The sequence below is a fragment of the Coregonus lavaretus genome (assembly GCF_964263955.1).
Source record: "Coregonus lavaretus genome assembly, chromosome: 1".
NCBI lineage: Eukaryota > Metazoa > Chordata > Actinopteri > Salmoniformes > Salmonidae > Coregonus > Coregonus lavaretus.
In genome coordinates, this window is record NC_139988.1 from 60367483 (window position 1) to 60394414 (window position 26932).

At 42.7% G+C, this 26932-nt stretch overlaps 1 protein-coding gene across 3 annotated transcripts; it reads right to left on the reverse strand.

Moving 5' to 3' along the window:
* Nucleotides 1–14430: 14430 nt before the first annotated feature.
* znf511 (zinc finger protein 511) lies at nt 14431–24996 on the reverse strand. Of its 3 annotated transcripts, none has more exons than XM_084169791.1 (6): nt 24689–24962; nt 24011–24084; nt 23055–23516; nt 22629–22886; nt 22222–22304; nt 14431–14530 (listed from the first exon to the last, which is right to left on the reverse strand). In XM_084169791.1, exons 1-5 carry the CDS (start codon nt 24887–24889, stop codon nt 22235–22237), a joined length of 1065 nt encoding a protein of 354 aa, XP_084025917.1. In that variant the 5' UTR covers nt 24890–24962; the 3' UTR covers nt 14431–14530; nt 22222–22234. The 3 variants fall into 3 exon arrangements, with proteins under 3 accessions (XP_084025917.1, XP_084025918.1, XP_084025916.1); XM_084169792.1 differs by lacking the exon at nt 14431–14530 and having other exon boundaries at nt 22126–22304; nt 23055–23188; nt 23315–23516; nt 24689–24996; XM_084169790.1 differs by lacking the exon at nt 14431–14530 and having other exon boundaries at nt 22126–22304.
* Nucleotides 24997–26932: the final 1936 nt, after the last annotated feature.

Consider the following 26932-nt stretch of genomic DNA (forward strand, 5'->3'; position numbering starts at 1 on the left):
CACTCAGTCAAACATAGAAAATGACGAACTAGAAACACCCAACATAGAAACAGAACACATAGAATGAACACACCCTGGCTCAACATATAGAGTCCCAGAGCCAGGGTGTGACAGTACCCCCCCCTAAAGGCGCGGACTGCGACCGCGCCTAAATACGAGCAAAACAGGGGAGGGCTGGGTGGGCATTCCTCCTCGGCGGCGGCTCCGGCTCCGGGCTTGCCCACCACCCTCCAACAAACCCCCCATAGCGCCCCTGGTCCGGTCTGGCCCCGCTGGCTGGAGCTGGACTGGACGTAGCAGGAGCGGTAGGCTTCAGCTCCTTAGTGGAGCAGTTGAGCGGTACCTGAATTGGCACCGATGACCCAGGCACGGGTTGTGCCGGACTGACGACTCGCACCCCTGGCTTGGTGCGAGTGGCAGGGACAGGCCGGGCTGGGCTGGCGACGCACACCGTAAGCTCGGTGCGTGGAGCAGGAACAGGCTGGACCGGGCTGGCGACGCACACCGTAGGCTTGGTGCGTGGAGCAGGGACAGGCCGGGCCGGGCTGGCGACGCACCCCGTAGGCTTGGTGCGTGGAGCAGGGACAGGCCGGGCTGGGCTGGCGACGCACACCGTAGGCTTGGTGCGTGGAGCAGCAACTGGCCGGACTGGGCTGGCGACGCACACCGTAGGCTTGGTGCGTGGAGCAGGAACAGGCCGGGCTGGGCTGGCGACGCACACCGTAGGCTTGGTGCGTGGAGCAGGGACAGGCCGGGCTGGGCTGGCGACGCACACCGTAGGCTCGGTGCGTGGAGCAGGAACAGGCCGGACCGGGCTGGCGACGCACACCGTAGGCTTGGTGCGTGGAGCAGGGACAGGCCGGGCCGGGCTGGCGACGCACCCCGTAGGCTTGGTGCGTGGAGCAGGGACAGGCCGGGCTGGGCTGGCGACGCACACCGTAGGCTTGGTGCGTGGAGCAGCAACTGGCCGGACTGGGCTGGCGACGCACACCGTAGGCTTGGTGCGTGGAGCCTGAACAGGCCAGGCTGGGCTGGCGACGCACACCGTAGGCTTGGTGCGTGGAGCAGGGACAGGCCGGGCTGGGCTGGCGACGCACACCGTAGGCTTGGTGCGTGGAGCAGCAACTGGCCGGACTGGGCTGGCGACGCACACCGTAGGCTTGGTGCGTGGAGCAGGAACGGGTTGGACCAGGCTGACGACTCGCACCGTAGGCTTGGTGTGAGGGGCAGGAACATGCCGGGCTGGGCTGGCGGCGTGCACCTTACACTTAGTGCGGGAAACAGGAACGGGCCGGACCGGACTGGTGACGCACACCACTTGCTTGGTGTGAGGAGCGGGACTGGGTTTCGTCATAACCCCCCGCTCCCTCAGCTGCCTACCGAGTTCCTCTCGCCGTGCCTCCTTTCTCACCCTTTCCCTTATCGCCTCCAAATGCTCCATCCTCTGCAACACTACCTCCTGCTCCCTCGTCGTCCCTGCCGTGTGCCCCCCCCTAAAAAATTTTGGGGGTTGCCTCTCGCCTGTCCGACGTTGACCCTGCTGACGCCGCTGCTCCTCTCTCCGTCGCCTCTCCACCGTCTCACTCCATGGCCGGCGATCCATCCCGGCCAGGATTTCCTCCCAGGTCCAGGACCCCTGCCCGTCCAAGATCTGCTCCCACGTCCAGGCTGCCTGCTCCTGGACACGCTGCTTGGTTTTGGTATGGTGGGTTTTTCTGTCACGAACGTCGTAGGAGTGAGTAGACCAATACGCAGCGTGTTGAGCGAACATGATTGACTTTATTACCGTCAGTGATAATAAGCACACTAAACAAAAACAATAAACGACTCGTGAAGTCCACGGTGACAAAGACCGACAAGGAACAAAAACCCACAAACACAAAGTGAAACACAGACAGTTAAATATGGCTCCCAATCAGAGACAACCAGCACACAGCTGACACTCGTTGCCTCTGATTGGGAGTCACTCAGTCAAACATAGAAAATGACGAACTAGAAACACCCAACATAGAAACAGAACACATAGAATGAACACACCCTGGCTCAACATATAGAGTCCCAGAGCCAGGGTGTGACACCTGCCTTGGTGATAGTGCTGTTAAGAAGGCAGAACTGCGCTGTTGTATCAATATGTTTTGACCATGACAGTTTACAATCCAGGGTTAATCCAAGCAGTTTAGTCACCTTAACTTGCTCAATTTCCACATTGTTCATTACAATATTTAGTTGAGGTAAAGGGTTTAGTGAATGATTTGCCCCAAATACAATGCTTTTAGTTTTTCAAATATTTAGGACTAACTTATTCCTTGCCACCCATTCTGAAGCTCTTTGTTAAGTGTTGCGGTCATTTCAGTCACTATAGTAGCTGTTGTGTATAGTGTTGAGTCATCCGCATACATAGACACACTGGCTTTACTCAAAGCCAGTGGCATGTTGTTAGTAAAGATTTAAAAAAGTAAGGGGGCTAGACAGCTGCCATCGGGAATTCCTGATTCTACCTGGATTATGTTGGATAGGCCTCCATTAAATAACACCTTCTGTGTTCTGTTAGACAGGTAACTCTTTAGCCAGAATATAGCAGGGGGTGTAAAACCATAACACATGTGTTATTCCAGCAACAGACTATGATCGATAATGTCAAAAGTCTAACAAAACAGCCCCCACAATCTTTTTAGCATCAATTTCTCTCAGCCAATCATCAGACATTTGTGTAAGTACTTGTGCTTGTTGAATGTCCTTCCCTATAAGCGTGCTGAAAGTCTGTTGTCAATTTGTTTACTGTAAAATAGCATTGTATCTGGTCAAACACAATTTTTCCCAAATGTTTACTAAGGGGATTGGTAACAGGCTGATTGGTCGGCTATTTGAGCCAGTAAAGGGGGCTTTACTATTCTTAGGTAGGGGAATTACTTTTGCTTCCCTCCAGGCCTGAAGATATGGCAAATAGGAGTGGCAATATCGTCCTCAGTAATTTTCCATCCAAGTTGTCAGACCCCGGTGGCTTGTCATTGTTGATAGACAACAATCATTTTTTCACCTCTTCCACACTCACGTTACGGAATTCAAATTACAATGCTTGTCTTTCATAATTTGGTCAGATATACTTGGATGTGTAGTGTCAGCGTTTGCTGCTGGCATGGCATGCCTAAGTTTACTAATCTTGCCAATGAAAAAATCATTAAAGTAGTTGGCAACATCAGTGGGTTTTGAATGATGGAGCAGAGTTTGCCTTTTTGCCCAAAATGTCATTTAAGGTGCTCCAAAGCTTTTTACTATCATTCTTTATGTCATTTATCTTTGTTTCATAGTGTTGTTTCTTATTCTTTTTATTCCGTTCTGTCACATGATTTCTCAATTTGCAGTACGTTTACGGACCAACAAATATAATATATGTGGTTAGCTGAAAGGAAAAAATACTGATCCAGGCATTGTAGGACCTGGTAGGCATCAGCAGTGAAACTCAACTCCATGATTTACAATCAAGTTGAGCAGCGACTAGTGTGTGCAGATGGAGCTGATGTCACATAAAAAGACAATGTCTTGTGTAACAGCATGGTATTTTTTGGGTGCTAGAATTGATTGTTTTTAGTAAAAAAACAAAAAACTATTGTAACTTCGGAAATCTACGCTGCTCGACAACAAACCCTGACCCCCTTGCTGGAAATCATAGCTAATGTTCATATTTGATTATTTGATGTGCTGCAATTAATGCAGGTACAGTGCATTTGGAAAGTATTCAGACCCCTTGACTTTTTCCACATTTTGTTACATTACATCCTTATTCTAAAATTGATTAATTATATTATTTTTTTCATCAATCTACACACAATACCCCATAATGACAAAGCGAAAACAGGTTATTAGACATTTTGGCAAATGTATTACAAATAAAAAAACAGAAATACCTTATTTACATAAGTATTCAGACCCTTTGCAATGAGAATTGAGCTCAGGTGCATCCGGTTTCCATTGATCATCCTTGAGATGTTTCTACAACTTCATTGGAGTCCACCTGTCGTAAATTCAATTTATTGGACATGATTTGGAAAGGCACACACCTGTCTATGTAAGGTCCCACAGTTGACAGTGCATGCCAGAGCAAAAACCAAGCCATGAGGTTGAAGGAATTGTCTGTAGAGCAACGAGACAGGATTGTGTCGAGGCACAGATCTGGGGAAGGGTGCCAAAAAAATTCTGCAGCATGGAAGGTCCCCAAGAACACAGTGCAGTGGGGATGTTTTTCAGCGGCAGGGGCTGGGAGACTAGTCAGGATTGAGGGAAAGATAAACGGGGCAAAGTACAGCGAGATCTTTGATGAAAACCTGCTCCAGAGCGCTCAGGACCTAAGACTGGGGTGAAGGTTCCCTTTTCAACAGGAACACGACCCTGAGCACACAGCCAATACAACGCAGGAGTGGCTTTGGGACAAGTCTCTGAATGTCCTTGAGTGGCCCAGCCAGAACCTGGACTTGAACACGATCAAACATCTCTGGAGAGACCTGACAGAGCTTGAGAGGATCTGCAGAGAAGAATGTGAGAAACTCCCCAAATACAGGTGTGCCAAGCTTGTAGCGTCATACCCAAGAAGACTCAAGGCTGTAATCGCTGCCAAAGGTGCTTCAAAAAGTTCTGAGTAAAGGGTCTGAATACTTATGTAAATGTGATATTTCCAGTTGTTTATTTAAAGTCAAGGGGTCTGAATACTTTCCGATTGCACTGTATGTGCTTTTTACCTCTGCTACACAGCATTCAATCTGTGTGACTCCATGTGTGTCCACACACACGCATAGTCTCTTGGTTTGTATCTAGAGGGCTGGCAGAAGGGGCAGTGATATACACTACATGACCAAAAGTATGTGGACACCCCTTCAAATTAGTGGATTTGGCTATTTCAGTCACACCCATTGCTGACAGGTGTATAAAATCGAATACACAGCCATGCAATCTCCATAGACGGACAAGTGCTGTTATTGTGAAGTGGAAACGTTTAGGAGCAACAACGGCTCAGCCGCGAAGTGGTAGGCCACACAAGCTCAGAGTGCTGAAGCGCACAGCCGTGCGTCCTCGGTTGCAACACTCACTACCAAGTTCTAAACTGCCTCTGGAAGCAATGTCAGCACAAGAGCTGTTCGTCGGGCGCTTCATGAAATTGGTTTCCATGGCCGAGCAGCCGCACACAAGCCTAAGATCACCATGCGCAATGCCAAGCGTCGGCTGGAGTTGTGTAAAGCTCGCCGCCATTGGACTTTGGAGCAGTGGAAACGCGTTCTCTGGAGTGATGAATCACGCTTCACCATCTGGCAGTCCGACGGACAAATCTGGGTTTGGCGGATGCCAGGAGAATGCTACCTGCCGGAATGCATAGTGCCAACTGTAAAGTTTGGTGGAGGAGGAATAATGGTCTGGGGCTGTTTTTCATGGTTCGGGCTAGGCCCCTTAAGTTCCAGTGAAGGGAAATCTTAATGCTACAGCATACAATTACATTCTAGACGATTCTGTGCTTCCAACTTTGTGGCAACAGTTTGGGGAAGCCCTTTCATTTTACATTTACATTTTAGTCATTTAGCAGACGCTCTTATCCAGAGCAACTTACAGTTAGTGAATGCATACATGTAATATATATATTTTTTTTTCATACTGGCCCCCCGTGGGAAACGAACCCACATCCCTGGCGGCCAAACCCTCCCCATACCTTGGACGACGCTGGACCAATTGTGCGCCGCCCATGGGTCTCCCGGTCGCGGCCGGCTGCGACAGAGCCTGGACTCGAACCAGGATCTCTAGTGGCACAGCTAGCACTGCGATGCAGTACCTTAGACCATTGCGCCACGGGGGCATTGTCATGTTTCAGCATGACAATGCCCCCGTGCACAAAGCGAGGTCCATACAGAAATTGATTGTCGAGATCGGTGTGGAAGAACTTGACTGGCCTGCACAGAGCCCTGACCTCAACTCCATTGAACACCTTTGGGATGAATTGGAACGCCGACTGCGAGCCAGGCCTAATCGCCCAACATTAGTGCCCGACCTCACTAATGCTCTTGTGGCTGAATGGAAGTAGTTAACATAACAGTAACATTAACTTCACTTAAACATGTTTATGTTACACATAATTAAAAACTTTGTCACAACTTCCTCTGACGCTGCCTCCCCTCCTTGTTCGGGCAGGCTTCGGCGTTCATCGTCACCAGCCTTCTAGCCACTGCCGTTCCATATCTCATCATTCCATTTGTCTTGTCTTGTCAATTACACACACCTGGTTCATGTTCCCCTCATTAGTACGACTCCTCTCGTTTTGCCTCTGCTTCTGCCTAGTCCCCAACAACCGGTTGTTCCGTGACTACCTCTTTTGGATGTTAACAAGGCGACACTCCATCTTAACTCCTCCTCCACATTTACTGGATTGGTTGAACAGTGCAGACCAGTATGTAGGGGATCTCGTTTCATGCGTTCTTTTACGCCTGCTACGTTAGGTTAGAGCAGTGGTCACCAACCTTTTCAAGATCACTTTCGCTGTCAAAAAGCAAGCTGAGATCTACCACTCAGAATTTAAAAACATTCCACATTAACCTAATAAAAACAATAAAAACAATGAGGTTTGTGCATTATCACAGCATTTTGGATATATGCCTGGTCTGCCAATATTGTTCTTCTCGGACCATATTACATTTCAAAACTCAAGCTTTGATAACAAAACAGATCAGTTAGTGTAGCACTTGCGAGGCACAGCTGAGCATAAATTGAAATAATTTGCAAATAATTTTTATTTTTATTTTACTGGACTGATGGTACCTGCAGCTGATGGTCATGGTGCTTTCAAGACAACTGGGAACTCTAATAAAAAACGAGGTAAAATGACGTCAGTGATCGTCTTCTTCTTCTACTTCTTCTTCTTCTTCTTCTATGAAAAAAACATCCCAAGTCCCCCAATCCATTAAAATGTATCTATATCATGCTGAAACAATCCTTAGGATTATTCAGCATGTCAACAACCATTTAGACAGTAACGTCTGTTACCCCCAATAACTATTTTGCCGTATCCACTATAATCTTCAACCTGGCATTTCTGTTTTCCACAACCCGAGCCGTGTTGATAACCTTACCAATAAAAGCTATGAAGTTAACTTTATTCACTATCAAAGTGTCCTTTGAAACAGCGCATTCATGATCGCAAGATTTCTGAACAGGTCTCGAAACCATGCCAGGACCAGCGGAAGCACCAGTTCTGTCTTACAGCCTCTGCATTTGATACATCATGACTGATCCTATATCTCTGAGCCTCTCTAGCCTCTCTCTGCACTTGGCATCAACCAAATGCTGCACTATGTCTCCCCCCAAACTGATTGCAGTGTCACAAGTCTACTCCTCTTCGGCAAGCCCCGCGCATCTCTGTGATCTTCAGGTCGGAAAGTCGGACCTCTAGAAAGATGCCCCGAATTTCCCACTTGGAATTCCGAGTTGGATGACCGTTCAAAAAGATTTATCCCAGTCGGATCTCGTTTTTTTTTCTTCTAGTTCCCAGTTGTCTTGAACGCACTGAAGTCGGAAGTCGGAGATTTCCGAGTTCCCAGTTGTTTTGAACACTACAATAGCCTACAGCTTCCAATGAGACTGATCAGAGAGTAGTATCAAACTTTGCTGTGGTCAGGGTCGTGGAAGCTGTAGGGACAGTGATTTGAGCTATCCGATTGGCCAGCACAGTAGGCACACTCAATTTAGCCACAGATCTCCTGGTCCGCCGGGTAGGCAAAGTTTGTATTTTCTTACAAATGAAATGGTTCAAAACAGCTAGTGTAGTCCTCTCCTTCTCCTCCCTATACAAGATTCCCTAAAAAACATGCCACTTCGATACAGCTACGAATGGAAGTGACTTTTTCGTAGCATGTTATGAGAATTTACGAAGCAAGTTAGGAGAATTAACGTAGCAGGTTAGGATAATTAGGTTAAGGTTAGGAAAAGGGTTAGGGTTAGCGAAAATGCTGTCCTAACCTGCTACGAAAAGTCACTTCTGGTCATAGCTATATCGAAATGGCATGTTTTAGGGAGTCCCCTCCCTATACACTCTTCTAATCTCCTCTCCTCCCCCCTCTAATCAGCAGCACTTTAAAAACAGGAATGCATTAATAACAATAAGTGCAGGCCTTTGCCTGACGACTCTATCGTTCATTACACACACACACAGAGAGAGAGAGAGAGAGAGAGAGAGAGAGAGAGAGAGAGAGAGAGAGAGAGAGAGAGAGAGAGAGAGAGAGAGAGAGAGAGAGATTTCCCTCAGATTACAGCGATCCACAAAGAATTAAAAAACAAACCCAATCTTTGATAAACTCCCTTATCTACTGGGTGAAAAACCACAGTGTGCCATCACAGCTGCAAGATTTGTGACCTGTTGCCACAAGAAAAGGGCAACCAGTGAAGAACAAACACCATTGAAAATACAACCCATATTTATGTTTATTTATTTTCCCATTTGTACTTTAACTATTTGCACATTGTTACAACACTGTATATATACATAATATACATTTGAAATGTCTTTATTCTTTTGGAACTTCTGAAGGTAATGTTTACTGTTAAGATTTATTGTTTATTTCACTTTTGTTTACTATCTACTTCACTTGCTTTGGCAATGTTAACATACGTTTCCCATGCCAATAAAGCCCTTAAATTGAATTGAATTGAATTGAGAGAGAGAGAGAGAGAGAGAGAGAGAGAGAGAGAGAGAGAGAGAGAGAGAGAGAGAGAGAGAGAGAGAGAGAGAGAGAGAGAGAGAGAGAGAGAGAGAGGTCTGTCCTTGTGGTGCTGGCAGGGTAAGCCCTGTAGTTTAGCTTCTCATATCCTCCCATAAACACAACATTGCTGCACAGTTTTTTTAGGCTACCACACAAACACACTGGATCCTCACTAGGGTATATGGAGTACAGTACAGTATGAACTCATGTAACAGTTGTGTACACACAGGAACTGTGTTGACTCACACACACACACACACATCCTTCTCCCTTTTTTTGTTTAACCCTTTATTTTGCTTTCAACAGTATTGTTCTTCATCACCACTATTCAAATTCCCCTAAAAGTTAACACATTTCAATTGTGCTTTGATAGTGATGATTTGAGTCAATTTACAACTCATTATCTGAGAAGGTGAGGGAGCCATAAGTACTCAACACCCCATGATTGAGTGAACCATTTCATTCAGACATACCCCAACAATTAGACTGAGTTGTTCGTTTTTTAATGCCTCTTTCCCATGACCGTGAAATTGCTTGATGCACACAACTTTTGGGTGTTTCAACCACAGAAATAGCATTCTATTTATATGGTTGGTTCCATCTTCTATGATAGGAAGGGTAGGCTGGTAGCTGTTTAGGAAGATGGTGATTTTAGCTCTATGGGGATTGACTGACTCATGCATGTATCCACTGACACATATGTAATTTTATCGATTTGGCCTTTGTTTTTGCTATTCAATCTATTTGCTGTTGATATTTATGAATGGATTTTTTCAAAATAATAAATTGTTTCATTCCAGTCTTCCCACTGGGCACACACTGGTTGAAACAACATTGTTTCCACATCATTTCAACGAAATTACATTGAACCAACATGGAAAGAAGTTGAATTCATGTCTGTGCCCAGTAGGTTTGTCTTTGAGTTGTCATTTATGTTTTATGTTTAGATGATACAATACGGATATGGGCACACAAAGTGAACAAGAAGCAGGAGCTGCAACACCACCATTCATCCTCTTCATCATCATCACTACCATCATTTCTATAATTAACATCCTCTTGTTCATCATCATTACCACCCGTCAAATATTTCTGCCACAGATAGAGCTCATCACTTATGATAAACAATCACGTTTTCTCTCTCAATTAGATAAGAGTAGGTTCTACCATGTTTTGTCATCTTCAGTCTCATGAGGGTTACCATAGCCTATAGGAGGAGGGGTGACGCGGTTTATTCTACCATCTCACGAGCTGCGAGCGCGAGCCTGGTTATTGATTCCGGTTTAACGGACTGATTATTGGTTATTTCCAACAATATTCCGGGGAGGAAAACTAGACACATCTGAGAGTACAAAGACAATTCGACTAGCGCTGTGGGGTAAGACAATACAGTTGTTTTTATAATTAGGTTATTTATGAGCAATACATTGCCATCATAATAATCTTAATTCCTATGAATTATAGTAGTCTGATTCACGACAGTAAAATGGGTGTGCAATGTAAAATAAAGTAAGCAGGAAATAAGAAATGGCGATACAGTAGGCTGCTCATCTATCATCAATGCGCACGAAAGGCACTCTGCAACAACCGTTAGTTACATCTTTCCTAATCAAACGGGTAATATTGGTTATATATTTTTGTACCCACAGCTCTATTCAAACTCACATTTCTTTCTATCGCTATAAGCAAACCAATTAATATATTGTATTTTCAAGCAAGTTATTTGTTCACCTGACACAAGATGTGTTAGTGTTAGAGAATGAATAATCTATATCGGGCATTACATAAATAGTCTACTCCGGAGACAGAGGAAGAGGTAGAGAGGGAGTCAGAGAAGTAGAGAGAGTTAGAGGCAGGCAGCGTCCTGTGTTGTTGCCTGTTCTGTTTATAACTGACCTACTTTAACCCATATGGTGCACTATATAGGGAATAGGGTGCCATTTGGGACGTAGATCCTGTCTCCTTCGTTCAACATCTCAGCTGCTGTTCCTCCATCCATGTCATTGCATGGGGGGAGAGTGGACCAATGATGTCATATTAATATCTAAACATGATATCTATGGTAGGGTGAACTGTATTTTATTAAGCCTTTATACCTGTAGATGATCATTGAAATAAAAACATATATTTTAAAAGAAAGACCTGCCCCAAGACAGCAACAACTAGGCATACTCAATGAAAAGAGGGGAGCTGTGAGCAGGCTGTACATCAAGGCTGCATCTCAATAGTCTAAAGTGGCTTCCTCTCTGTGCCTCCATTCCTTCAACTGTGCAGATGTAAAATAACTGGACAGGTGGAAGCAAAGGAAGCCACTGTAGACTATTGAGATTAGGGTTGCAAAGGGAGGGTATATTGCTGGAAACTTTCTAAGTTTACCAGTAAACTACCAGTATTTTGGTATCTTTCAAGAATTGTAGGTAATCTATCACAAGACATCTAGTGGCCCTTTTTGGTACTTCAGATTATCACAGGCAGCTGTAATTATCTCTGGCCCTCTCTCTGGCCTTGTCACATGTAAAATATATGACATAATTAAATAAGATGATAAAAAATTACAAATGGAATGACAAAGCTGTAAAACATTATCCTAAATATAAACCCATCAACTTAGTGAATACCATTGGGGTTTAATATGTGGGTTTCAGGATGAAATATCCTTAATAAAAAAAATGTACACAGTTATTTATTTTACAATGTCAATATGTATTTGTTGTCAATGTTTTGGCATCAAACTGGTGGCAGTTGTGAAAAAAGTCCATAGTTGGACGAGTTGCAGGGGTAATTGAAAATAATGCCATTGTTGATAAGATGCTTTTTCTCATTAATTAGGCTATTTTCTCATGAACGATATGGTCTACTAGAAAATGTATACTATATATGAATACATTTTTTTAAAGGTTATTCAAGTATAAATTACCAAAGTTACGATAGATTGCCATATATTTTCTGTTAATTACCAAAATTACTGAAGATTCCGGTAACTTTAGTAAATTACCTAATTGAGATAGAGGAGAGGAAGCCACTGTAAACTATTGAGATGGAGGAGAGGAAGCTACTGTATGGAGATTAACCCCATTATGTCTTGTCCTGTTGTTTCCAGACAGATAGGCGTCTGGTGATGGAGCAGCGGCTGGTTGCAACGTGCTGGCTGTGTCTCCTGCTCTTTGCCTTGCTGTGTGAACCTGTCCTGTGCAAGGGCGGACGCGGGGGGGGCAGGGGTTCATCTCGGGGCTCGTCTCGTAGCAGTGGCCGTTTCCGGACCAGGACCCATTCAACAAAGGCCTGGTTCAAGACCATGCCCGGGCGCTCGTCCCCGGTGCGTGTGGCGAGCGCGGCGGCAGCTGGTGCGGCAGTTGCATTAACAGCTGATAGATTGTCCCGCTCAGCCTACCGGTGCAGTCATGTCAACTCTGATTATGATGGGGAGGATTACAACAGGACCGTTTGCTACATGACCAGAGTGTCAGGATCCAATCAGAACCAACCGTCACTCTCATACATCTCTGTCATCATCTTCGCTACTGTATTCCCTAGATATGTTTACGTATTAGAGAATATACTTTAGATGCATATATTAGTTAGATAATTATATTTATGACTTAATAAGGCAAATAATCAGCATACATGTACAGGAGCCTTGTGGCTACAGGTCTGTTATCATGCCTTGGAGAGGCAAAGCTTGTTTAGCCTCTGGGTCAGAAGTCAGGATGGCCAGACAATGGTGGAAACTAAAATGTATAGGTTTAAAGGAGTGTTGACAAGTCAGCATCACATGATTTGTGGGAAAGAAATCTTTCACTTAAAGTAGCTGTCCAGTGTTCAGGATTTTTATGAAATATTACCGAATAATGAATTACAATATGAGTGAAATAGGTAATAAAGTATGTTAAAAAGCAGCTTTTCTTTGTACCCATGCTTGTCCTGTTCACAAACAACAGATTGGTGTGGGTGTGGGTGTGGACGTATACCGGTCATTATACATATTCATTACAGGTAAACAGCCGATTTTCCAGTTAAGCCAATGAACCAATTAGACATCTTGTCAAAGTATGTGAGATCACATAATATCAGGAAATAGCAAGCTTTTTTGAAACCGTATTTCAGATACAAGTTTGTGGTGGGGTTTTTGAAGTGTTTTTTCCCCCTCAAATAATGTTTTGGCCACAACAAAAAGTAAAGGATTAGTCAACATAATTATTTGGATGTGTACAGAATATGAACTTTTAAAAATGCGATTTTCATTGAACAGTTACATTCACTAACTACTAATCTCTCTCATACACCTAAGAAGCTTTATTTTCATATGCAGACAGAAGTATACACTGAGTGTACAAAACATTAGGAACACCTTCCTAATATTGAGTTGCTCCCCTTTTGCCCTCAGAACAGCCTCGATTCGTCAGGGCATGGACTTTACAAGGATTCGAAAGCATTCCACAGGGATGCTGGCCCATGTTGACTCCAATTATTCCCACAGTTGTGTCAAGTTGTCTGGATGTCCTTTGGGTGGTGGACCATTCTTGATACACACGAGAAACTGTTGAGCGTGAAAAATCTAGCAGCGTTGCAGTTCTTGACACACTCAAACTGGTGTGCCTGGCACCTACTATGATACTCTGTTCAAAGGCACTTAAATCTTTTGTCTTTCCCATTCACCCTCTGAATGGCACACATACACAATCCATGACTCAATTGTCTCAAGGCTTAAAAATCATTATTTAACCTGTCTCCTGCCCTTCATCTACACTGATTGAAGTGGATTTAACAAGTAACATCAATAAGGGATCATAGCTTTCACCTGGATTCACCTGGTCAGTCTGTCATGGAAAGAGCAGGTGTTCCTAATATTTTGTACACTCAGTGTATATCAAATGGATCGCTAGCATATATTGTGAACTTTATACACTTAAATATGTGGCTTTTATTTGTAAATATTTATGACAATGCCCCAGCAGGCTGATTAACACCTGTCTTGGTCTTAAAAAACACGCGTGTAGAATTGTTTACACTGTGCATTCCCAAATGTGTTTTGTATGTTAATAAGTTCTTAGACACTGACCTTCCATTCGACTAACACTATAGCATGATAGAGGGATACTTTAGATGATTCCAGTGACTGTCAGAAAAAGTTTTATTGTGCCTATGAATGAGTGACGACTGCTAGCTCCACAATTATTTTACAATTATCCATGAGAAAAGCAATGAATAAACTGAATTGAAATGTGATTGACCCCATCCCTGCATGGAACGCTACAAACTGCCAATGCCATGCCCAATCCCAAATCAACCCCTTGTCTCTAGCCCGCCACGCCCTTCCCTTTGCACTTCCCCTAGCCCCATTCTGTACAATCCCATTCACAACTGTTGTGAAATCAAGATACTGTAAATAAAATAGCTTTTATTATCATTGTGTGTATTTACACTGTAAATAAATAGATACATAAACAGATTTTGTACAGACAGACAATGTCGGCATTCTTACTGATCAGGTGCTCTGTGTTGGGTGAGACTAGAAAGCAGAGACTAGAAACCAGTCTAGTGTAGAGAATACCTGAACTATTGTTCCCAACAAGGTCTCTGTTAGGTAGAGTTCTATGGTGAGAGACCAGACCTCTGAGTCTGAGACTAGGGTGTGTGTCTGCCAGACCAATCATCTGTCTTGTGGTTGTGGTCAGTATGTGTTGTGGTCAGACTGTGGTGTGGTCAGTCCAGCATGACACGTACCAGCTCTCTCTTTCTGAAAGCTCTGATGAAGTCATAGGCTGCTGCTGTGTAGTTAGGCACTGTGATGGTGATGCTACCTAGGGATCACAGAGATTACGTAGACATCATTAGTTAACAAGAGTCTTTAATAAGGCAAGTATAAAGAGTTTGGTCTTAATGCTAAGACCTGACCCTGTAATAGTTGTAATAACTGTACTATTACTTTGTATTATTATGTAAATTAAGATGTACATATAATTTACTATGTAAATACACAGTTTTACTATATATTTAGTATTATATGGTTTACTCTCACCCACTCCAGTGATGGCTTTGACTCGTTGAGTCTTTCCCAGTTTGACAGCGATACATTTCAACCAATGGTGTATATAAACCCTGGATTCCTGATTCTATGTATTGGCCAATGAAAGGCTTTGAAGCAACCGGTCGGCTATATTGGCAGTCCCCAGTAGGAGCAGTTCTCCATAGGAATGAGTGCAATTATACAGTATTTCAACTAAATATTTCAAGGACGAAATTACATGTATTTAAGCATTTTTTATGTTTTAGTGGGGACAGTAAAATAACTTTCTAAAAATTATACTTTAAGGAAAATGTTTATTTTTTTATTTTATTTTTTTGCTCATATAATATAATCTCAAAGTATGCATTGAGGTGTCTGTAATAGAATAAACGTGGCAAAAATAAATGTAGACATTAATAAATGCATTTCTATAGCTTCCAAAATATATTTTACAACGGTGGGGGAGTGGCAAGATGGAGGTGCGGTGGCTTCAAAACAGCGCCCGCGTCAGTTATCTAGTTTATATATAAATCATTGGTTTCAACCATAGACGTTGGTTTCAATGCCTGCTGGATGTCATCACTAGCCTCGTACGAACCATCCTGATCCCGCGAGCTTACATTTTGTTTCGCTACACGGAAACATTAAGAAAATGTTGCGTCTGCAAGTAAATTATTCAGGACTAAGAGGACTGTGCTCTAGCTTGCTCTATATGTGCACCTCGGGAGACAGTTATATTATATTTTCTGTTTAACACAACGCAATCACACAACCACGACTTGACGCAGCCGTACCTTGGTAATATCAGGTGTACTCTGGGAGACTAAGAGAAGTAGAGACAGTTTGGTATGGAAGGTCAATGCTGTTTCAGTCTGCCTTGCAAGATGGTCTGGAGTGTTAATACAAACATAATTGTTTTATTCAAAGGCTGTTACATTCCTGGGAAATCTGGCCAGCAAAGTTATACAAACAATAGCATTATTTGTTGAGTCAGACAAGCATGAGCATAATTTAATTTATAACTTTAATCTTACAAATGTATGGGTTGATCACATCAGAATTCTCTCTAAAGGATAAAGTGGTTAATTAAGTGATAATGCTTGAGAAGCCGGTGTTTGGAGGATATATTGGCACAGGTGTTGTTAGGCCAGAGACGAAGTCGAGGGCCGGCAAACCGTGCCAATATATCCCCCAAACACCGGCTTCGACAGCATCATCACTTTCATACAAGGGTTACCATCATATTCAAATAATGATTGACATATTTTCATTAAAGTTATTTTGATTAATTTATTCATACTATTTCATCCTTCCACAAGATATAGTCCAGACATAAATCTAGGGTTGCTACCCAAGCCGGCTGGTCGTTCTATCGGTTCAGTTGCCAGATGCGACCCAGTCGTTCAGTCTTTTTGTTCTGTATCTATGGACGCAACCCAGTCGTTCATTCTAAATGTTCCATTGCCATACTGGCTGACAACGTTCTTATCCCTTCCTTGCTAGCTAGCCAACTACGGCTAACTTACAGTCACGTCAAAAAGTGCAGATAGAATAACAGAAAAGTAGCTGCATTTGTTTAAGCTGTTTTCTAGAGACATTTATTTGGTAACATCCATAACAATGAGTTAATGAGGCGCGATTTCGCCTGGCATAGAAAATGTGCTCACTCGTCAGGACACGGTGGTTCACAGGAGCTAGCCAACAACACAGCTAACACAATCACTTCAAACTGAAGCTGGAAAGACTGCAAACTAGCTGCACTTCGTTTCATTTTACCTTTTTTCAATTTACATTTCTTTGTATATATCCAGCCAGAGCCCGGACATGAACACGATCGAACATCTCTGGAGAGACCTGAAAATAGCTGTGCAGCGTTCCCCATCCACCCTGACAGAGCTTGAGAGGATCTGCAGAGAAGAATGGGAGAAACTCCCCAAATCCAAGTGTGCCAAGCTTGTAGCGTCATACCCATGAAGACTCAAGGATGTAATCGCTGCCAAAGGTGCTTCAACAAAGTACTGAGTTAAGGGTCTGAATACTTATGTAAATGTGATATCAGTTTTTAATTTGAATACATTTGCAACATTTTCAAAAAACCTGTTTTTGCTTTGTCATTATGGGGTATTGTGTGTAGATTAATCAGGGGGGAAAAAGTATTTAATCAATTTTTGAATAAGGCTGTAACGTAACAAAACGTGGAAAATGTCAAGGGGTCTGAATACTTTCCGAATGCACTGTATACACTACATTACCAAAAGTATGTGGACACCTGCTCATCGAACATCTCATTCCAAAATCATGTGCATTAATATGGACTTTGTCCCCCCGTTGCTGCTATAACTACATCCACTCTTCTGGGAAGGCTTTCCATTAGATGTTAGAACATTGCTGCGGGGACATGCTTCCATTCAGCCACAAGAGCATTAGTGAGGTCGGGCACTGATGTTGGCCAATTAGGCGTGGAGTCGGAGTTCCAATTCATCCCAAAGGTGTTTGATGGGGTTGAGGTCAGGGCTCTGTTCAGGCCAGTCAAGTTCTTCCACACTGATCTCGAAAAAACAATTTCTGTATGGACATTGCTTTGTGCACGGGGGCATTGTCATGCTGAAACAGGAAAGGGCCTTCCCCAAACTGTTGCCACAAAGTTGGAAGCACAGAATCATCTAGAATGTAATTGTATGCTGTAGCGTTAAGATTTCCCTTCACTGGAACTAAGGGGCCTAGCCCGAACCATGAAAAACATCCACAGACCATTATTCCTCCTCCACCAAACTGTACAGTTGGCACTGTGCATTTGGGCAGGTAGCGTTCTTCTGCCATCCGCCAGAAGCTGGTTGAGAGAATGTCAAGAGTGTGCAAAGCTGTCATCAAGGCAAAGGGTGGCTACTTTGAAGAATCTCAAACATAAAATATTTGTTTAACACTTTTTTGGTTACTCCATGATTCCATATGTGTTATTTCATAGTTTTGATGTCTTCACTATTATTCTACAATGTAGAAAATAGTAAAAATAAAGAAAAACCATGAAATGAGTAGGTTTGTCCAAACTTTTGACTGGTACTGTATATATTTGTGTCAATGTTTGTTTGTTTGTTTTTGTGTCTGTTTTGCATGTTATTTTGGCATTAATTTGTGTCACATATCAATTTGCAAATAATGTAAAAGAAAATAATCCTTCAGTTAATAAAGCTGCATACAAACATGGTCTCTTTCTTGAGTACGGCAATTCCAAAATGCAGTTGTTTCAGCCTAGCTCAGTGCTTTCTTTGATGGATGAGCATCCCGCAAAAATACAGAGCATAGGCGTTGGTAATCGTGACTAGTTGCGCCGTGATTGGCTCAGTGTTCTTTCAGTCATGGGGACACTACGTCACTGCTGAATCTACAGGGGGAGCTAGGCAGTTCAAGCCCACTTGGGTGCTGCCATAGATTTACATTAGAAGTGCCCATCCAACAAGACTCAAGGTCATTGGCCACAGATAAAATTACATCAAATCACTTAAACCTATTGTAGCTTTGATTGGACAGATCATGTCATCATAATCTTTTCACAATCTTAAGTAGCAAGCTAGACAAGCACTCATCATCATGAATCATGTCGACAATCTACTGACAAATCCTTTTCAATCCTTGTCACTGAATCAGGTTTGTAGGCCTCCTTGCTCGCACACGCTTTTTCAGTTCTGCCCACAAATGTTCTATAGGATTGAGGCAAGGCTTTGTGAACTCCAATACCTTGACTTTGTTGTCCTTAAGCCATTTGCCACAACTTTGGAAGTATGCTTGGAGTCATTGTCCATTTGGAAGACCCATTTGCGACCAAGCTTTAACTTCCTGACTGATGTCTTGAGATGTTGTTTCAATATATCCACATAATTTTCCTTCCTCATGATGCCATCTATTTTGTGAAGTGCACCAGTCCCTCCTGCAGCAAAGCACCCCCACAGCATCATGCTGCCACCCCCGTGCTTCACAGTTGGGATGGTGTTCTTCGGCTTGCAAGTACCCCCTTTTTCCTCCAAACATAACGATGGTCATTATGGCCAAACAGTTCTATTTTTGTTTCATCAGACCAGAGGACATTTCTCCAAAAAGTAAGATCTTTGTTCCCATGTGCAGTTGCAAACCGTAGTCTGGCTTTTTTATGGCGGTTTTGGAGCAGTGGCTTCTTCCTTGCTGAGTGGCCTTTCAGGTTATGTCGATATAGGACTTGTTTTACTGTGGATATAGATACTTTTGTACCTGTTTCCTCCAGCATCTTCACAAGGTCCTTTGCTGTTGTTCTGGGCTTGATTTTCACTTTTCGCACCAAAGTACGTTTATCTCTAGGAGACAGAACTCGTCTCCTTCCTGAGCGGTGTGACGGCTGCGTGGTCCCATGGTGTTTATACTTGCGTACTATTGTTTGTACAGATGAACGTGGTACCTTCAGGCATTTGGAAATTGCTCCCAAGGATGAACCAGACTTGTGGAGGTCTATAATTGTTTTTCTGAGGTCTTGGCTGAGTTCTTTGAGTTTCCCATGATGTCAAGCAAAGAGGCACTGAGTTTGAAGGTAGGCCTTAAAATACATCCACAGGTACACCTCCAATTGACTCAAATGATGTCAATTAGCCTATCAGAAGCTTCTAAAGCCATGGCATCATTTTCTGGAATTTTCCAAGCTGTTTAAAGGCACAGTCAGCTTAGTGAATGTAAACTTCTGACCCACTGGAATTGTGATACAGTGAATTATAAGTGAAATAATCTGTCTGTAAACAATTGTTGGAAAAATTACTTGTGTCATGCACAAAGTAGATGTCCTAACCGACTTGCCAAAACTATAGTTTGTTAACAAGAAATTTGTGGAGTATAGACAGGTGTGTGCCTTTCCAAATCATGTCCAATCAATTGAATTTACCGAGTGGACTCCAATCAAGTTGCAGAAACATGTCAAGGATGATCAATGGAAACAGGATGCACCTGAGCTCAATTGTGACTCATAGCAAAGGGTCTGAATACTTATGTAAATAAGGTTTCTGTATTTTATTTTTAATACATCTGCAAAAATGTCTAAAAACCTGTTTTCGTTTTGTCATTATGGGGTATTGTGTGTAGATTGATGAGGGAAAAAATTAATTTGATCCATTTTAGAATAAGGCTGTAATGTAACAAAATGTGGAAAAAGTGAAGGGGTCTGAATACTTTCCGGATGCACATAATTCACATAATTGTTAACAACCCCTTGCCATGGGGGACATGGTAGCAGGACACAATGCAAATATACAGACAAAGTGGGGAGAGAGCTAGTCCATCAGCATGACCAGTTTTTGTATCTGAAAACCTGGATTACTACTCATAATCCTATCTAATTCATTGGCTAGTCTGCTGAGTTTACATATTTTACATTTACATTACATTTTAGTCATTTAGCAGACGCTCTTATCCACTATTTTTCATACTGGCCCCCCGTGACATGGTATTTAGCTCGCTATCTGTCAGTCAATCAGTACTAGCTAGCTACTTTCCCACGTTGGATGCGGCCAGCAGACTGCTTCTCCTCGGACACGGCGGTGGAAGTGTTGCTGAGAGCCCATTGGCTATCGAACAGTCAATGGGGTAACACATGGGTCTTGATGGTATTAGAGTGCAATTCATTTCTTATTTTGGTCTCCTGCGTTGTCTGTCTGAAGACAACCCACCCCGGAATCCCCCCCCCCCTTTTTTAAGTCGCCAGAACCACCAGTCATTGAAACTCTAGTCACTAGGCAGGTTACCATTGACCCAGGTTTATTCTACAAAAGCAACTTAGAATCTTTTTTATTGTGTAATAATGTGTAATAGAAATTATGTAATAATGTGTAATGGAAACAGCAGATATAGGAGACGTTTTCTTAAGATCTACAACATTTCTATCCGTTCGACGGGTGGATTTTTCTTTTGTCTAACTTTCTCTATCACGACAAATGATGGAAACTGTGTTCTTCAAATAAATTAAGATTGGTACAAGGGGCACGTGATGTTAACGCGTAACTATGAAGCTCCACTCCACATTTAATTCTAAATGCCTACTAAATCAATTTTTCAACTAATATATATATATATATATCTTCATTTTTTTTCTTCAGGATTCTTATCCTGACTTTCAAGAATGACACGGACCGTGGCGATATGTTGGCACATGAGAATTATTAGAATATGGCAAATATTAGTCAATTCTTGCATTCTATCCCATGCTGCCTGAGACACAGGTAGGTGGGAGGGCATACAGGCTGTCTCCAATTTATTAAATGCGCAATTTGCCTAAATGATTGTTAATTGGAAACGCACCATAGCAGGCAATTGTCAAATCTGTTTTCTATGCAAACTTTCTAAATGTCGACAAAAAAAACAATTACTGGACAAATTAATGGAAACTTAGCTACTGTTGCCTAGGGTCTGGTTTTCGATACTTCATCTGCAACATGTTGCTGCTGATATTTAGTCATAAGTCAATGGTTGCTGCTCTTGCTGCACCATCATATGGGAGAATGGCGAAATGGGGCAAATGTAGGCCTAGTCTCCTGGGTTGCCTATTTCCGAGACTAATGTAGGATTGGGGCGTCATTTCAGCTAAACCTAGGGTGAGCTTCAAGTGTATTTTTATAAAGTTGAAGATCATTTACCGCATTTCTATACAATTTAAAAACTCTAAAATACTATTTGGAGAACAAAAACAAGCTACATTTACTCCAGCCACTACTTTGGCTGCTGTAGCTTCCTTCACCTCAGTCGATAGGGGACTTAACATTCTACAAACATGTCATAAAGCAAGTAGCTGCTATGCAATAGCTCAGCACCGGGATTAAAAACTGTAGTTTAGTTTCATGATAAGTCAAACAGCAGTTACCAAGACATCTACTGACATCTTCCACCTCTGCACTGTTTTGAGAGAAAAGTTGATGTTCACTGCAGCTGCCTCCATAGTCCTAAAGCCAGCCAGCCAGATATACAGCCTTCCCACCCACTCCGAGGTGTCCGCATGGTCCTAAAACATGCTCACTACTACCGTTCAACAGCCTGCCTGTCGGCATGGTCCTAAAGCAAGCCTCTAATAACGCTAATCACTTTTGCCTTTTCAATCGGGATTGGAATGATTTTAGTAGCTTATTTTAAATTGGTGTTGAGCTAGCTAGGGTATGGTGACTGCCAATTGAAGCGCCTTTATATGCCTATTAGACAAATGACTTATCCAGAGCGACTTACAGTCAGTGCACAAGTTTAGTAGGGGGGGGGGGAAACATTTCATTCACAGCCATCTTTTACTGCCATCAACAAAATCTGTGCCAGGAAGAAAAGTTAGTTCTCAGAAGAACACTTGCTATTTCATAACAAAGTATCACCTGTGCTATAACATTTGACACATTATCATGAGCTTAACAAACATGATTTATTGTCGAAAATATTTTTAAAACACACGCCAGACCAGACTGATGTAAGGGTCACATCCTGTCTGAGACTCATCACCTTCAAAGATTCTCTAAATCCTCCTGCCACGACCTCTGAACCCTTGGACAGAACCCTGGCCGAAACACACCGTCCTAGGAACCCTGGAGGAACAGAACACAGTCCACTAAACATATACAGTCCGTTCCTGAGAAGTGCACTACCGTGTCCCATGACAGCGGTTGTGTAGATCCAGCTATATGCCTCCCAATGTTGTGGGACTTTCATTTTGCATAGACTATGTAAAAGCATTGCAGTTCACCAGTCCCACTTGAAATATATTATTCTATATTCATGTATGCATTCAGGGTCATTGCACACCGGCTGTAGTTCTAAGGGAAATACATTAGAATCACATAGTGCTCTGGCCAATGTAGTGCACCATGTAGGGAATAGTGTGCCATTTGAGATTTGAAGTGAATACTGACCTGTAGGAGTGTCTTTCTCTGTTGTGCTGTGGTCTCTGTTGGTTTGTGGTGGGCTGGATGGTGACAGAGAGGATTGGGGCAGTAGCATGCTCTGTGGACAGCTCTACTGTGTTAATTGGGTTAGCTGCAGGGTCCAGGATACCTGGTTCCAGAGAGTGATTTAGCTCCATAGATTCCTCTTCCTCTGGTTTGTCAGGTTCCCTCACACTCATGGACATTGCCATACTTGTGCCTTCCTGCGGCAGATTCTTCTTCGCTCTGTAAGACAGAGGGGAATTTTTTTATCCTCTACACGCATGCATACACACACACATACTTCATTCACAGATTCTACCCAGTTCTGAATGCTGAGTGATGACTCATTCTGACACGCTTCCACCACCTGTTGGACACAGTGAGAACAACCCTTAGTGAATTTGTGTTTACATTTTGATCTTCTTGATCCTCTTTCCCTTGTCGAACCTGAAGTCAGAAGGGTACTTATGGATCTTGATCATATGGTCTTTCCTCTGTTCTCTGGTTCTGAACTTCAAACCACACCCCTCCACTAGACACTGATACTTGGGGGGGAAAGAGAGAGAGAGAGAGAGTGAGTGAGAAACAGTGTGCAGAGGTTGGTCCAGGTCAAGGCCAGAGTGAGCAACATAATGAGTGTGCGTGCGTTTGTGTGCATGTATGTTAGCTACCATGTCCTGCCTTTCAACCAGGATGCTGAAGAGCGAGTCGTGCCACTCCTGGATGTGGATGTCGAGCAGGCGAGCGGAGGGCAGCGACCTCTGGCAGGAAGAACACACATGTCTGTGGAGCGTATTATAGTGATGCTCATACTCCTCCACAGTCCTGAACACCTGGCTACAGCCAGATATATGACACCTGAACTCACACGGCCTGAGTGAAATAAAAGGAGGGGGAAGAGAGAAAGACGGAAAAGTCAACATGAGGGTTATTCTAATGACTTCTATTGACTTCAGACTTCAATGCCAAATCTGGTATCAATTAGGCCTAATGCCATTTAGCAGAAACTAGACACTGTGACAATAAACGTGTGTTTTGTGACAGAAAGACATTGAATAATCAAGACTGAGGAAGCCATCATATCTTGAATGTGACTTGTCTTAGCATCTTGCATTTGTGAATGTGACTGCATGTACCCAGATTACTGTGTCAAAGCTGTTACTTCGACCGTGTCTCTGACTCAAGTCTCCTCTATCACCTGACTAAGTAAACTTATTTGAAAATACTGCTCTTTAACAGTCATCAGCTATTTGTAACATTATGCCACATACTCATTCATTCTTTCCCATGCTCCACTGTATAACCATGTGAATGGGTTATACTGTAAAATCTGTTGTCGATCATCATTGTAATGATAATATTGTTACCTGGCTGTAGTTGAGTCATAAGCTGGGCAGGTAGAGAGGTTCTGGAGGTACAGGTGTCTATGTATGTCCCCATCCTAACACACACACACACACACACACACACACACACACTACAGTCAGCTACACTGCTGTAGCTTCTCTGCATGTGAGAATACCACTGCTGGTGGTGGTAATGGTGGTATATTACCACACGTAAAAAAAGTACATTATTACCCCGAACAGCCCATCTTATATAGCATATAATAACTATGGTTACATAAGACAGATGGATACCCTTCCTCTAACCTTAACTCTTTTAGCTAACCGTTTAACTTAACTCCTAAACTTAACCCTAAACCCTAGCCTAGCTAACGTTAGCCAGCTAGCCACCTAACTAGAATTCGTAACATATCATACGTTTTGGAAATTCTTAACATATTGTCGTTTTGAAAATTCGTACCATATAATAGGAATTGTCATTTGTAACATATACTCAATGAGTGATGGACTACCACAATTTAATACATACCATACGAAACGTAACACTAAATGGACAGAATAATACGAAATGCTCTGAGACCTGGTTGTATTTCCTTATCTGCAGTCATCAAAATGCTAAAGAGAAAATTGGTGAAAAACACAGGCTACATTCAGTCTTTTAGCAGTTATAGACTTAGCAGCAGTAGCTAGCTAGATTACCTCAAAAAACTCGTGGTCCTTGTTTAGCAGTATCTGATGTGGAATGAAGGTGAACGTTAAATTCGCCTCCCTGTCCTGTGACGTGACCGAACTGAATAAACTCCTCGGACGAAAGCCAACCTGCAATTTAGGAATCGCGTCAATTCGTGAGTCGACCAAATCACTCGATGTCAAAAGCTGTATCAATTCAGGCTGCAACATTGTAGCTAGTTTGCAAACGAGGATTTTCTCACACTACAAACAGACAACGACGAAAGTTTGTTGTAGCTAACGGTTGAACTGTCGCACGTTTTGAACGTCATGGCCGTGTAATGCCGAAGCACAGTTGCCGCGTTCAAAATAAATGGGAACTCGGAAAAATATGAAGTCAAAGAAAGAGAAAGAGGCCCGAGTTCCCAAGTCGGAATTCCGAGTTGGATGACCGTTTACATTTATTTTTTCCCCGAGTTGCCAGTTGTTTTGAACGCACTGAAGTTGGAGGTCGGAGCTTTACGAGTTCCTAGTTCCCAGTTGTTTTGAACGCGACAAGTGCCTCGGCGTCACACGGCCATGACGTTCAAAACGTGTGACAATTCAACCGTTAGCTACTTCGTCTACAACAAACTTTCATCATTATCAGTTAGAGAGTGACATTAGATATATTTTAAAGGTCCGTGTACTTTTTGGCCAATTAATGATTCCTATTAGACAAGATACAAAACGAGTTAAGGGTCGTTCCTTGTTTATTTGATATGAATCTGAAATCAAACAACACAAACGGCTTTGTTTTTTTAGTTTTTATTGTCTAAAGGAAATATTAAATAACGAGAAACTGAATATTGATTTGATTATTCAAATATATTGTTTTTAATTATATGGCGGAAGCAGACACTGATGTGGATCTTCAATCTATTAGCGGTAGAATCAAGGAGAATTTGAATATTGTCAGAGCTGTTCAGAGCATTTCATATGCAGCAGCTGTTAAAAGGGTTGAGGGTTCGAATGGTGCTCCTGCAGAGTCCATGGTGGTGGATAGGCCTTCACTGCAGGGGTTGCCTTTCACCAGCAAGACCCAGATATTTTAAAGGTTAAGAAGGTGGACTTTGTGGCCTTTATAGCTATGGTGATTAATGTCACTGCCAAGGTGGAGAGGAAGTCTCGGAAAATAGATATCATTATTTACATTTACATTTACGTCATTTAGCAGACGCTCTTATCCAGAGCGACTTACAAATATATTATAGATGCAGCGGAGCGGTTCCTGGGACTGAAAGACTTCTAGGTGGAGGAGTTTCATGGAGTATTGTCACAAGCCGTACCACCCTCTCAGGCCCTAGAGCCTGAGAAGGGAGTTATGGAGATTTGATGGAAGGATGAAGTGGGAGTTTTGGTTTTGTAAAATGTTTTATTTGAATGGATTAAGTTAGTTTTCCCTATCATGTATGGATTTTATTTTTACCTTGTTTTTTTAACCCGTCCAGTTGGTGGCGGCAACACACCTTTTTGGGTTGTAGTCCGCCATTTACATTTTAGTATTGTTAGAAATTGTGTCAATTCAAATCTGGTATTAGGAACAAAAGAGGTCAACACGACTTCTAAGGTATACTAATTATTTTAATTAATGCAAAAACCTTCAATGGTAAATATGATGTTTCGTATATACGGGCTCTCTGAGATGTCTCGCAGAACACCCCAGACAACTAACACATTGTTTTAGATTCAATACTCAAATACTCTGACAGAGGAAGTTTCCCACTTCTCTGCTGGCCAATTAGAGTAAAGACTTGAGCGTGGTTTAAACTTTCTCAGCCAATCCGTTGATTCAGGGGTTGGTCTCATCTCTTCGGCGCCATTTGTTACACACTTCAGCCAGGCACAAGATTATCATAACAACCTATCATAGTGAGAAGAGCCAGCTCCCTTAGACATCATTCCTAGTCAAAGGAAGACTCACAGATCACAAAGAACTATTATAGTCTAGCATTTGAAGACACAATCCTTATCTTCTTTTACTCCCTAATACAGCTCTTCACATCAATCACAGCCTTGCCAGGTGTCACAGCCTACATTAGCCCAGTCAAGACTGCATTCTTTCTAAGTTAGTCATCCCATCAATTTAGGAGAATAATAAATCCCCAATAGTATTTTAGGAGACGCTCTTATCCAGAGCAACTAACAGGAGCAATTAGGGTGAAGTGCTCAAGGGCACACCAGCAGATTTTTCACCTAGTTGGCTTGGGATTCAAACCAGCAACCTTTTGCTTA

Coding starts and splice junctions, on each gene's coding strand:
- znf511 (XM_084169791.1), bottom strand. CDS start 24,889: ATGTTGCAGCCTGAATTGATACAGCTTTTGACATCGAGTGATTTGGTC. Junction 24,085..24,688: donor AGGACCACGAGTTTTTTGAG/GTAATCTAGCTA, acceptor TGTGTGTGTTAG/GATGGGGACATACATAGACA. Junction 23,517..24,010: donor TATGACTCAACTACAGCCAG/GTAACAATATTA, acceptor TATTTCACTCAG/GCCGTGTGAGTTCAGGTGTC.